This window comes from Hypanus sabinus, unplaced genomic scaffold (assembly GCF_030144855.1).
Source record: "Hypanus sabinus isolate sHypSab1 unplaced genomic scaffold, sHypSab1.hap1 scaffold_863, whole genome shotgun sequence".
In the NCBI taxonomy this organism is placed as follows: domain Eukaryota; kingdom Metazoa; phylum Chordata; class Chondrichthyes; order Myliobatiformes; family Dasyatidae; genus Hypanus; species Hypanus sabinus.
Genome location: NW_026781715.1, coordinates 148,381 through 161,949, shown reverse-complemented (window position 1 = coordinate 161,949; position 13,569 = coordinate 148,381). Strand labels below are relative to the sequence as shown.

General features: G+C 33.5%; 1 protein-coding gene across 1 annotated transcript in view; it reads left to right on the top strand.

The window, feature by feature from the left end:
- LOC132390337 (NACHT, LRR and PYD domains-containing protein 3-like) overlaps positions 1-13,569 on the top strand; it is a 47,057-nt gene that overhangs the window by 15,455 nt on the left and 18,033 nt on the right. Inside the window, exons 5-6 of the mRNA XM_059962946.1 lie at positions 6,174-6,340; positions 7,249-7,420. Of these exons, the coding sequence (XP_059818929.1) occupies positions 6,174-6,340; positions 7,249-7,420 (339 nt within the window). The remainder of the gene's footprint in view (positions 1-6,173; positions 6,341-7,248; positions 7,421-13,569) is intronic.

The window sequence follows — 13,569 nt, the reverse complement described above, 5'->3', positions numbered from 1 at the left end:
GATGCTGAAAGTTTTGTGCAACAAAAAGACACACAAAATATTGGCAGAATTCAGCAGGTCAGGCAGCATCCATGGACAGGAATAAACAGTCAACATTTCAGATCAGGACCACGGGGAACAGAAAGTAATGTAACAATATCTAGAATTTCTGTCCCCTCATTTCCAGTCCGATGAAGGGCCTTGGCCTGAAACATTGATTGTTATTCTCCTCCATAGATGTTGCCTGACCTGCTGAGTACCTCCAGTATTTTGTGAGATTTGCCAGAGATTTGCTGAGGAAGGGTTTGACCAAGCAGGCAGACAGTAACCCAGAGCAAAGCGGTGGTGATGGGCAGTACCAGGAGAGTGATGGTGATGGGTTACTATATTCTCAGCAATAAGCAGAGTCCTTTCAAAACAGGGAGGTATATTCCTGGGGACACGAAAGAGCAGACTTCAACAGATGGAACTATACCACCTCCTACACCCCCGTCAACCCCTACCCTCCGGCCCAAACCCGTTCTCCCACATATATATTTCGGACTGTTTTGTTTTGTTTTTAAATTTTTATTGAGTTTTCAAATGATTACAGAAAGAAAAAAAAATATCTAACCTTCCCCCCTCCCCTAACATCCCTATAGAAGAAAATAAAAAGAAAAAGAGGAAAAAAGAAAGAAAGAATGCCTGTATATCGGAAGATCCCCACATGCTCCATGGAATTCATAATAACTTTAGTATATATATTTATTTCTTTCCCCAAATAACCAATTATTTTATCTTCGGAGCACCTATATATTCAATCCTGTCTTTTGTAAACAAGTGCGCCAAATTTTCAAAAATGTTTCATATTTATCTCTTAAATTATAAGTAATTTTTTTTCAAGTGGAATACAGCTGGAAATTTCATTCTTCCAACGATCTATACTTAAGTATGAATCTGATTTCCAAGTAACTACAATAGCCTTTTTGGCTACTGCCAGTGCAATTTTTATAAATTCTTTCTGATATTTATTCAATTTGGGTTTCGGTTTTATCCCTTCAATATCGCCGAATAAAAATAATATCGGGTTATGTGGAAGTTGTGTTCCAATAATTTGTTCTCTTAAATTTGTCCAAAAAGGTTGAATTTTAGAACAAGACTAAGTAGAATGTAAAAAAGTACCAATTTCTTGGTTACATCGGAAACAATGATCAGATAAATTTGGTTTTAATTTATTTATTTTTTGTGGTGTAATATATAATTGATGTAAAAATTATATTGCACTAATCTTAACCAGACATTTATTGTATTTGTCATGCTATTAAGACATAGTCTTGACCAATTTGTTTCTTCATTTTTAATATTCAAGTCAATTTCCCATTTTTGTCTTGATTTATGGATTCCTTGTTTAATTGCCTGTTTTTGAATCAAACTATACATACAAGAAATATTTTTTTTAGTTTTTCCTTTTTGAATTAAGTTTCTATTTCATTAGATTTTGGCAATAACATTGTTTCACCCAATTTTTCTCTTAAATAAGCCCTTAATTGGAACTAGCAAAAACGTGTTGATTGATATTTTATATTTATTCTTTAATTGATCAAATGACGTTAATATACCTCCTTCAAAGCAATCTCCTATATATCTAATCCCTTTCTGAAACCAATTATATAAAAGTTGATTACCATTGTAAAAGGAATAAGTCTATTTTGAATTAAAGATCTCTTTGCTAATAAAGATTTCTTTATCTCATCATCAACATTTATCTTATTCCAGAAATCAATCAAAAGTTTTAATACAGGATATTCTTTCTTTTCCCGTATCCATTTAGATTCCCATTTATATATAAAATCTTCTGGTGTATTTTCTCCTATTTTATCTAGTTCTATCCTAATCCATGCCAGTCTATCTTTCTCAAAAAGATGCAATAAATCTAAGTTGATTTGCTTTATAATAATCCTAAAAAATTGGAAGTTGTAACCCTCCTAGATCAAATTTCCACGTCAATTCTTGATATTCTTGACATCGTACCTTTCCAAAGGAACTTCCACACATATTTATTTAACTCTTGAAAAAACTTCTGGGGTAGTTGTATTGGTAGTGATTGGAATGAGTATTGTAATCTAGTGAATAGGTTCATTTTTATGGTATTTACTGTACCTACTAATGTTATTGGTAATATCATCCATTTATCAAGATCTTCTTGAATTTTTTTCAATAATGGTAAATAATTTAATTTATATAAGTTCTTTATATCATTATCAACTCTTATACCTAAATATTTTATACCATTTATCGGCCAACTAAATTGAGTTATTAATCGACATTGACTATAATCTCCTTTAGTAAGAGGTAAAATTTCACTTTTATCACAATTTAGTTTGTAGCCTGATATTTTCCCATACTCTTCTAATCTAGAGGATAATTGATGCAACTAGTACAATGGGTTTGTTAAATAGAACATCATCAGCAAATAAGTTAATCTTGTATTCCTCCTGGCTACCTCTGAAACCCTTCTGGGTCCATTCTAATTAATTCAGCTAATGGTTCTATCCCCAACACAAATAAAGCAGGTGATAATGGACAACCTTGCCTAGTTGACCTTGTTAACTGAAATGGTCTTGAAATTTGACCATTTGTCACTACCTCAGCTTTGGGATTATTATTTAAGGTTTTAATCCATTTTATAAAGGATACTCCTAATCCATATCTTTCCAATACCTTAAATAAAAAATCCCATTCAAATCTAACAAATGCTTTTTCTGCATCTAAAGCAACTGCCACACTCATTTCCTCCCTCTTTTGAGCCAAATGAATTATGCTAAATAACTGAGTTACGTTATCTGCTGATTGTCTATTTTTAATAAATCCTGTTTGATCCATGTGTATTAATTTTGGTAAGTATTTAGATAATCTGTTAGATAAGATTTTTGCTATTATTTTATAGTCAGTGTTTAACAAAGAAATAGGTCTCTATGATGTTGGCTTTAAAAGATCTCTATCTTTTTTTGGCAATACAATTAAAGTAGCTGTCGAAAAAGATTTTGGACGTTTACGCATTCTTTCCGCTTGGTGTATTAACTCCATAAAAGGAGGAATTAATAAATCTTTAAACTTTTTATAAAATTCAGGTGGAAAACCATTTTCTCCTGGGGATTTATTACTTTGAAATGATCATAGAGCTTCTTCGACCTCTTTTAATGTAAAAGGCATATCTAATCTCTTCTGTTCTTACAAATTCAATTTTGGAAGAGTTATTGAAAGTTTCATTAATTTCCAAAGGTTTATAAGTAATTTTATTTACTCTTGTTCGAATTGCATTTATTGTTTTAGAAGTCTGGTCTGTTTTTAACTGCCAAGCAAGAACCTTATGTGATCTTTCACCTAGTTCATAATATCTCTGTTTACTTCTCATAATTGCTTTTTCTGTTCGATATATCTGAAACGTATTATATTGTAACTTCTTATTAACAAGTTGTCTTCGTTTTTCTTCTGTCATATATCTTTGAGATTATTTTTCTAATTTTGTAATCTCTTTTTCCAATTGATCTATTTCTATCATATATTCCTTCTTAATTTTATTAGTATCTTATTATCTGACCTCTCAAATATGCCTTCATTGCTTCCCACAATATAAATTTATCATCAACTGAATGTGAATTTGTATCTAAAAAAAACTGAATCTGCTTTTTCATAAAATCACAAAAATCTTGATGTTTTAGTAATATAGAATTAAATCTCTATCTATAAATTGATTCCTCTTTATCTATCATTATCATTGTCATTATCAATGATCTGACAATATTCTTGCTTTATATTCCATATTTTTCACTGTCTTGAATATTTGTTAATAGGATGTCTATTTGAATAAAATGAATCTCTTACTTTTGTGTTAATTCTTCTCCATATATCAATGTTTCATCAATGATAAAGTTAATTTTGCTACTTTTGATTTTGTGACAACCTTTGTTGATCTATCTAAAACTGGATCTAGACAAAAGTTAAAATCTCCACCTATTAATATTTTGTCATGAGTGTTAATCAAATTCAAACAGACGTCGTATAAATTTTACATCATTTTCATGTGGTGCATAAATATTGATAAGAGTCCATAGTTCTGAAAAAAATTGACAATGTATAATTAAATATCTCCCCGCTGGATCAATTAATACATTTTGTATTTTTATTAACCAAAATTGCAACTCTTCTCCCCTATGAGTTAAATGAAGCTGCAATAACATTTTCAACCCAATCTCTTTTTAATTTCTGATGTTCTTTCTCTATTAAGTGTGTTTCTTGTAAAAAAAGTATATCTATTTTCATTTTTTAATGTGTGTTAAGATTCTTTTTCTTTTCACCGGTCCATTAAGCCCATTAACATTAAAACTTTGAAAATTTAGTAACTTAGTCATTATTTTTAATTGGGTTACTCCAATCTATAATAATACATAATCTTTCAACTTTCGTGGTACCTTGGGGAATCTTTTTAAACATTCTCCATGTTGCTATGTGTGTCCCCACCGATCATCCAGGCAAAAAAAGATAGAAGAAAAATAGATTATAAAGAAAAAAACAAAATACCCCCCTACAAATGTTGTGGATAAAAAAGAACACAACATTACCCCTATCTGTTGTACGGGTCATGACAATCACCATGATTACACACGTGAATCCCGTAGCAATCCATCCAAAACTCCTCCAGCTCCCCCATGACAAAAAAAAGTATATATATGAGAAGAAAAAAAGAAAAAAATACTACTCACAATTAATATTTCTCAAATTTTGCCTTTCGCCCCCTGTATCATCCTTAAATGTCCATCAATTCCATTCACTGTCTCTGTCTCCATCTTTAATCCATTACGCTTGGAAATCTCTATCTGTAGTTAGCGAATAACGAGGAGTTTTCGTGCGAATTCCTCCGCTTCTCGATAATCGGTAAAAAATCTTTTTCCATCCTCCAAAAAAATTATCAGTGTTGCTGGGTGATGCATTATGAATTTATAACCCTTTTCCCAAAAAGCTTTTTTCACTGGGTTAAATTCCTTCTTTCTCTTCAAAAGGTTATAACTTATATCAGGATAGAAAAGAACTGCTTTCCCTTCTATCACCAATGTCCCTTTACTCTTTCTGGCACATTGGGCAGCCACCTTCAGGATCTTTTCTTTATCTTGGTACCTTAAGCATTTTATCAAAATTGATTGTGGATTTTGATCAGTTTGATGTCTTGATCTTAAGGCTCCATGAGCCCTTTCAATTTCAATTAGAGTTTCTTCTTCAATTTCCAAGTTTTCAGGAATCCATTTTTCAAAAAAAAATATTGGATCTTCTCCTTCTATATCTTCTTTAAGTCTAACAATCTTAATATTGTTTCGTTTGCTAAAATTTTCTAGCTTATCCACTTTTTCCAACAATTGTTTTCTTTCTAATGTCCAGGCACAGATATTATCTTCCATTTTATTCATTCTTTCAACCATGTCTTCCGTTGTGGCTTCCAAGTCTATAATTCTCTTTTCCATTTCTTCCTGTCTTTTTATCATTTTATCAAACATAATCTCCATATTTATCTTTTTTTTTATTTCTTTAAATGCGTTTAATATTTTCTAATTTACGCATTATTTGCATCAAAGTTTTTTCTATATTTCCAGAAAAACTTTCACCTCCATCTTCGTCTGATTTATCCAGAGAATCTGAATCTGCCGCAGATTCACTTTCACTTCCGGTTTCAATCGTAACTGGGATTTGTAGTTCAGGTTGTTCGCGTTTGCTCATGCTCCTTCCTTCGCGTTTGAGCAGTTCTTGTTGGTCTTTTTCTTTGAAATGGTCGATGTTGCCGCAGTTTCCTGTTCTGTATCACCGCAGGTGAAATGTACCTGAGCCCCGGTTCTCTGGCAGCAGCGGGCCTTCTGTTCCAACTTGTGTTGTCTTCACGGTAGTAGTTTTCTTCATCTTCTGTTTGTGAGACACAGTTTGAAACAATCCGGAGTAGTTTATAAGTAACTTTTAGAAAGTATTTACTAACTTTTCTTCACGTAAACATTAATTTACTGATTCTTCACGGGAGAGCTGGTTTCCCGCGTCTCGATCCTACGTCATCACGTGTCCCCCCTCCCCCGGACTGTGTTTTGTTGTGATCTTTATGTCTTTATGTTCCAGAGAGAAAGTTACTACCCAGTATGGTGTTGAAATTTCTTTAATGCTCCCCATTTTCCCCACAGGTCCGAGCTCAGTGATCACCGAGCTCCTGGCAAGCTGGGACGATTCCCAGCTGCTGCAGTTGACGGACTTGTACCGGGACAGGCTGGAGCAGGTGATCGAAGGAGGGGTGCACGGAGTGAGCCTGGCGTTAACGGCCGAGAATCAGTTCAGCGGAGAGGAACATCGGGTGAGTGGGAGGGAGAATGGGTTTGAATTTTCACACATCACAGGACTGATGGGTGTCGGGACTCTCACTCATTGGATAATAGAGCATAAAAACAAATCAGAAATAAATATATATAATTCCTAAAAATGTGAATCTCAAGCGATGATTGAAAAAGTTGTAAATACCCCTGCTGGTGGCTCAATGTTCAGAGCGAGGGGAGTAGGCAACAGCTCTATGATGTTGCAATAAATGAGCTTAAATGGAAATACGCTAGAAATCTTTATTTTGGGAAGAGTGTACAGTGTGACGGCAGGATTCAGTGAGAACCAGGGCATTACGACTGGATGCCACAGGAGCTCGAGTGTGTTCTGTTCTGGGTGGAGATCATTCTGTGACAATCTGTAACTGCAAACGGTGTGGATCGGGGAATACTGCCATGTTGTAATGTGTAATCACTGAATAAACCTCCACTGGAAAAGGCAAAGGAAAGGCATCAGGTGTCAGCCGGTAATCCGCTGTCATGTTGGGCACTGGCGGACTGAGGAGATGAATCACATCATCTTTTCTACAACTTCCCAGAGACTGTTCACGCTGATACAAAAACCCTCCTGACTTCTTTCTTCATCTGTGATGGTCATTTTCTGATTTTGTTTTACACGGTCAAATCCGGTGAGGAAATATTTATGGATTTGGAGCCATGTCAATGAAGTGGTCACAGGCCAGCCAGGATCTCATTGACTGGTGGACCAGGTTCACGGTGAATGTCCGTCCGTGTGCTCTGCACTCAGAATGTACAGTCCATGTCCAGACAGGATCAGCACCCGTCCGGGTGACTGCTCAGTGTAATCCCGTTACAGAGCACATCATTTACTTCTCATTCTCTGTGTGAATCTGTCAGTCCCCAATATGTTCACTGTTACTCTTCACAGAAAATCTCTGATCTCGCTGATAAGGGAGAGCTGGCGGACAGTTCTAAACTCCTCCTGAGCCTGGTGATGGAGAAAGGCTCCCCCGCCCGGAGGGTAATGTGGGAAACCTTTGTGAAAATGCGGATTGCTGTCCCAAAGCTGGACAGAATACTGAAGGAATTACAGATATATGGTGAGATAATATCAGAGATTAATTTAAATTTGGATTGAATACAGCACACTTTAAAATGTTACAAAAATGATTTCCCTCAATTTGTTGATATTTCAACAGGTTGTGATCCTTCCTATCGACCAATTTCCGCTCAACTTTTACTAAAGATTCTCGGTGAGCTGAAAGGTAAGTGAACATGCATTGAACACTGAAGAGTATAACACAGGAACAGGCCTCAGGGCAAATAATATTGTGCTGAAACAGCTAAGAAATAAATCAAACAAACCTGAAGACTAATCTCTCCTTCCTTCACCATGTCCACATGCTTCCATCTTCCTTACATCCATGTGACTGTCCAAAAGTCCTTTAAAAGCTTCTAATAATTTGCCTCGACCACCTTACCAGGCAGTGCATTCCAGGCAGCCACGATTGTCTAATTTAAAAAATAAGCTATCCCTCACAACCCCCTTCATTCTACACCCTCTCACCTTCAATATATTCCCTCTGGTAATGGACATTTCAACCGCGGGAAACGGATTCTCTCTGTCCACTCTATCCAAGCCTCTCGTAATCTTGTGAACCTGTGTCAAAGCTCCTCTCAGCCTCTGATGAACCAGAGCAAACAAGCTAATTTCATCCAGCCTCTCATGATAGCACATGCCTTCTAAACCAGGCAGCATCCCAGTAAATCTCTTCTGCCCCCTCTCTAAAGCCTCAACATCCCTCCGGTAGTGGGGTGATCGGAACGGTACACAATGACCCAGTTGAGGCTGAAGCAAATTTCATTAAGTTGAAACTTGACCTCTGTTTCCCCCAACGGTTGTAATTTGCTTTGGGCGGTTCAGTTGTTGAGCCAACAGGATCTGACCAGGTAAATTTGGTAACCCAAAGCAAAGCGGTGGTGATGGGCAGTACCAGGAGAGTGATGGTGATGGGTTACTGTATTCTCAGCAATAAGCAGAGTCCTTTCCAAACAGAGAGGTATATTCCTGGGGACATGAAACAGCAGACTTCAACAGATGGAATTATACCACCTCCTACACCCCCGTCGACCCCTACCCTCCGGCTCAAACCCGTTCTCCCACATATATATTTCGGACTGTTCTGTTTTTTTTTAATTTTTATTGAGTTTTCAAATGATTACAGAAAGAAAAAAAATATCTACCCTTCCCCCTCCCCTTAATCCCTCCCCCTAACATCCCTATAGAAGAAAATAAAAAGAAGAAGAAGAAAAAAGAAAGAAAGAAAGAAAGAAAGAAAGAAAGAAAGAAAGAAAGAAAGAAAGAAAGAAAGAAAGAAAGAAAGAAAGAAAGAAAGAAAGAAAGAAAGAAAGAAAGAAAGAAAGAAAGAAAGAAAGAAAGAAAGAAAGAAAGAAAGAAAGAAAGAAAGAAAGAAAGAAAGAAAGAAAGAAAGAAAGAAAGAAAGAAAGAAAGAAAGAAAGAAAGAAAGAAAGAAAGAAAGAAAGAAAGAATGCCTGTATATCGGAAGATCCCCACATGCTCCATGGAATTCATAATAACTTTAGTATATATATTTATTTCTTTCCCCAAATAACCAATTATTTTATCTTCGGAGCACCTATATATTTAATCCTGTCTTTTGTAAATAAGGGCGCCAAATTTTCAAAAATGTTTCATATTTATCTCTTAAATTATAAGTAATTTTTTCAAGTGGAATACAGCTGGAAATTTCATTCTTCCAACGATCTATACTTAAGTATGAATCTGATTTCCAAGTAACTACAATAGACTTTTTGGCTACTGCCAGTGCAATTTTTATGAATTCTTTCTGATATTTATTCAATTTGGGTTTCGGTTTTATCCCTTCAATATCGCCGAATAAAAATAATATCGGGTTATGTGGAAGTTGTGTTCCAATAATTTGTTCCAGTTAAACTCTGAAATTTGTCCAAAAAGGTTGAATTTTAGAACAAGACTAAGTAGAATGTAAAAAAGTACCAATTTCTTGGTTACATCGGAAACACTGATCAGATAAATTTGGTTTTAATTTATTTATTTTTTGTGGTGTAATATATAATTGATGTAAAAATTATATTGCACTAATCTTAACCAGACATTTATTGTATTTGTCATACTATCAAGTCATAGTCTTGACCAATTTGTTTCTTAATTTTTAATATTCAATTCAATTTCCCATTTTTGTCTTGACTTATGAATTCCTTGTTTAATTGCCTGTTTTTGAATCAAACTATACATACAAGAAATAATTTGTTTAGTTTTTCCTTTTTGAATTAAAGTTTCTATTTCATTATATTTTGGCAATAACATTGTTTGACCAAATTTTTCTCTTAAATAAGCCCTTAATTGGAACTAACAAAAGTGTTGATTGATATTTTATATTTATTCTTTAATTGATCAAATGACATTAATATACCTCCTTCAAAACAATCTCCTATATATCTAATCCCTTTCTGAAACCAATTATATAAAAGTTGATTATCCATTGTAAAAGGAATAAGTCTATTTTGAATTAAAGATCTCTTTGCTAATAAAGAGTTCTTTATCTCATCATCAACATTTATCTTATTCCAGAAATCAATCAAAGGTTTTAATACAGGAGATTCTTTCTTTTCCTGTATGCATTTAGATTCCCATTTATATATAAAATCTTCTTGTGTATTTTCTCCTATTTTATCTAGTTCTATTCTAATCCATGCCGGTCTATCTTTCTCAAAAAAAGATGCAATATATCTAAATTGATTTGCTTTATAATAATTCTAAAAATTTGGAAGTTGTAACCCTCCTAGATCAAATTTCCACGTCAATTTTTCCAACGATATTCTTGACATCGTACCTTTCCAAAGGAACTTCCTCACATATTTATTTAACTCTTGAAAAAACTTCTAGGGTAATTGTATTGGCAGTGATTAGAATGAGTATTGTAATCTAGTGAATAGATTCATTTTTATGGTATTTACTGTACCTACTAATGTTATTGGTAATATCATCCATTTATCAAGATCTTCTTGAATTTTTTTCAATAATGGTAAATAATTTAATTTATATAAGTTCTTTATATCATTATCAACTCTTATACCTAAATATTTTATACCATTTATCGGCCAACTAAATTGAGTTATTAATCGACATTGACTATAATCTCCTTTAGTAAGAGGTAAAATTTCACTTTTATCCCAATTCAGTTTGTGGCCTGATATTTTCCCATACTCTTGAATCTAGAGGATAATTGATGCAACGAGTACAATGGGTTTGTTAAAACAGAACATCATCAGCAAATAAGTTAATCTTGTATTCCTCCTGGTTAACTCTGAAACCCTTCTGGGTCCATTCTAGTTAATTCAGCTAATGGTTCTATCTCCAACACAAATAAAGCAGGTGATAATGGACAACCTTGCCTAGTTGACCTTGTTAACTGAAATGGTGTTGAAATTTGACCATTTGTCACTACTTTAGCTTTGGGATTAGTATTTAAGGTTTTAATCCATTTTATAAAGGATACTCCTAATCCATATTTTTTCCAATACCTTAAATAAAAAAATCCCATTCCAATCTATCAAATGCTTTTTCTGCATCTAAAGCAACTGCCACACTCATTTCCTCCCTCTTTTGAGCCAAATGAATTACGCTAAATAACTGAGTTACGTTATCTGCTGATTGTCTATTTTTAATAAATCCTGTTTGATCATTGTGTATTAATTTTGGTAAGTATTTAGATAATCTGTTAGATAAGATCTTTGCTATTATTTTATAGTCAGTCTTTAACAAAGAAATAGGTCTATATGATGATGGCTTTAAAAGATCTCTATCTTTTTTTGGCAATACTATTAAAATAGCTGTCGAAAAAGATTCTGGAAGTTTACGCATTCTTTCCGCTTGGTGTATTATCTCCATAAAAGGAGGAATTAATAAATCTTTAAACTTTTTATAAAATTCAGGTGGAAAACCATCTTCTCCTGGGGATTTATTACTTTGAAATGATCATTGAGCTTCTTCGACCTCTTTTAATGTAAAAGGTATATCTAATCCCTTCTGTTCTTCCGAATTCAATTTTGGAAGAGTTATTAAAAGTTTCATTAATTTCCAAAGGTTTATAAGTAATTTTATTTACTCTTGTTCGAATTGCATTTATCGTTTTAGAAGTCTGGTGTGTTTTTCACTGCCAAGCAAGAACATTATGTGATCTTTCACCTAGTTCATAATATCTCTGTTTACTTCTCATAATTGCTTTTTCTGTTCGATATATCTGAAGCGTATTATATTGTAACTTCTTATTAACAAGTTGTCTTCGTTTTTCTTCTGTCATATATCTTTGAGATTCTTTTTCTAATTTTGTAAACTCTTTTTCCAATTGATCTATTTCTATCATATATTCCTTCTTAATTTTATTAGTATGTTATTATCTGACCTCTCAAATATGCCTTCATTGCTTCCCACAATATAAATTTATCATCAACTGAATGTGAATTTGTATCTAAAAAAAACTGAATCTGCTTTTTCATAAAATCACAAAAATCTTGATGTTTTAGTAATATAGAATTAAATCTCCATCTATAAATTGATTCCTCTATCATTATCATTGTCATTATCAATGATCTGACAATATTCTTGCTTTATATTCCATGTTTTTCACTCTATCTTGAATATTCGTTAATAGGATGTCTATTTGAATAAAATGAATAATCTCTTACTTTTCTGTTAATTCTCCATATATCAATCTTTCATCAATGATAAAGTTAATTTTGCGACAACCTTTGTTGATCTATCTAAAACTGGATCTAGACAAAAGTTAAAATCTCCACCTATTAATATTTTGTCATGCATTAACCAAATTCAAACAGACGTATAAATTTTACATCATTTTCATGTGGTGCATAAATATTCATAAGAGTCCATAGATCTGAAAAAAATTGACAATGTATAATTAAATATCTCCCCGCTGAATCAATTAATACATTTTGTATTTTAATTGGTAAATTTTTATTAACCAAAATTGCAACTCTTCTCCCCTATGAGTTAAATGAAGCTGCAATAACATTTCCAACCCAATCTCTTTTTAATTTCTGATGTTCTTTCTCTATTAAGTGTGTTTCTTGTAAAAAAATGTATATCTATTTTCATTTTTTTAATGTGTGTTAAGATTCTTTTTCTGTTCACAGGTCCATTAAGCCCATTAACATTAAAACTTTGAAAATTTAGTAAATTAGTCATTATTTTTAATTGGGATACTCCAATCTATCATAATACCTAATCTTTCAACTTTCGTGGTACCTTGGGGAATCTTTTTAAACATTCTCCATGTTGCTATGTGTGCCCCACCGATCATCCAGGCAAAAAAAGATAGAAGAAAAATAGATTATAAAGAAAAAAAACAAAATACCCCTCTACTAATGTTTTGGATAAAAAAGAACACAACATTACTCCTATCTGTTGTACAGGTCATGGCAATCGCCATGATTACACACGTGAATCCCGTAGCAATCGATCCAAAGCTCCTCCAGCTCCCCCGCGACATAGAAAAGTATATTTATGAGAAGAAAAAAAAAGAAAAAATGCTACTCGCAATTAATATTTCTTAAATTTTGCCTTTCGCCCCCTGTATCATCCTTAAATGTCCATCAATTCCATTCACTGTCTCTGTATCCATGTTTAATCCTTTACGCTTGGAAATATCTGTGTAGTTAGCGAATAACGAGGAGTTTTCGTGCGAATTCCTCCGCTTCTCGATAATCAGTAAAAAATCTTTTTCCATCCTCCAACAAAATTATCAGTGTTGCTGGGTGACGCATTATGAATTTATAACCCTTTTCCCATAAAGCTTTTTTCACTGGGTTAAATTCCTTCTTTCTCTTCAAAAGGTTATAACTTATATCAGGATAGAAAAGAACTGCTTTCCCTTCTATCACCAATGTCCCTTTACTCTTTCTGGCACATCGGGCAGTCACCTTCAGGATCTTTTCTTTATCTTGGTATCTTAAGCATTTTATCAAAATTGATCGCAGATTTTGATCAGCTTGAGGTCTTGAACTTAAGGCTCTATGAGCCCTTTCAAGTTCAATTTCTTCTTCAATTTCCAAGTTTTCAGGGATCCATTTTTCAAAAAAATTTATTGGATCTTCTCCTTCTATATCTTCTTTAAGTCTAACAATCTTAGTATTGTTTCGTCTGCTAAAATTTTCTAGCTTATCCACA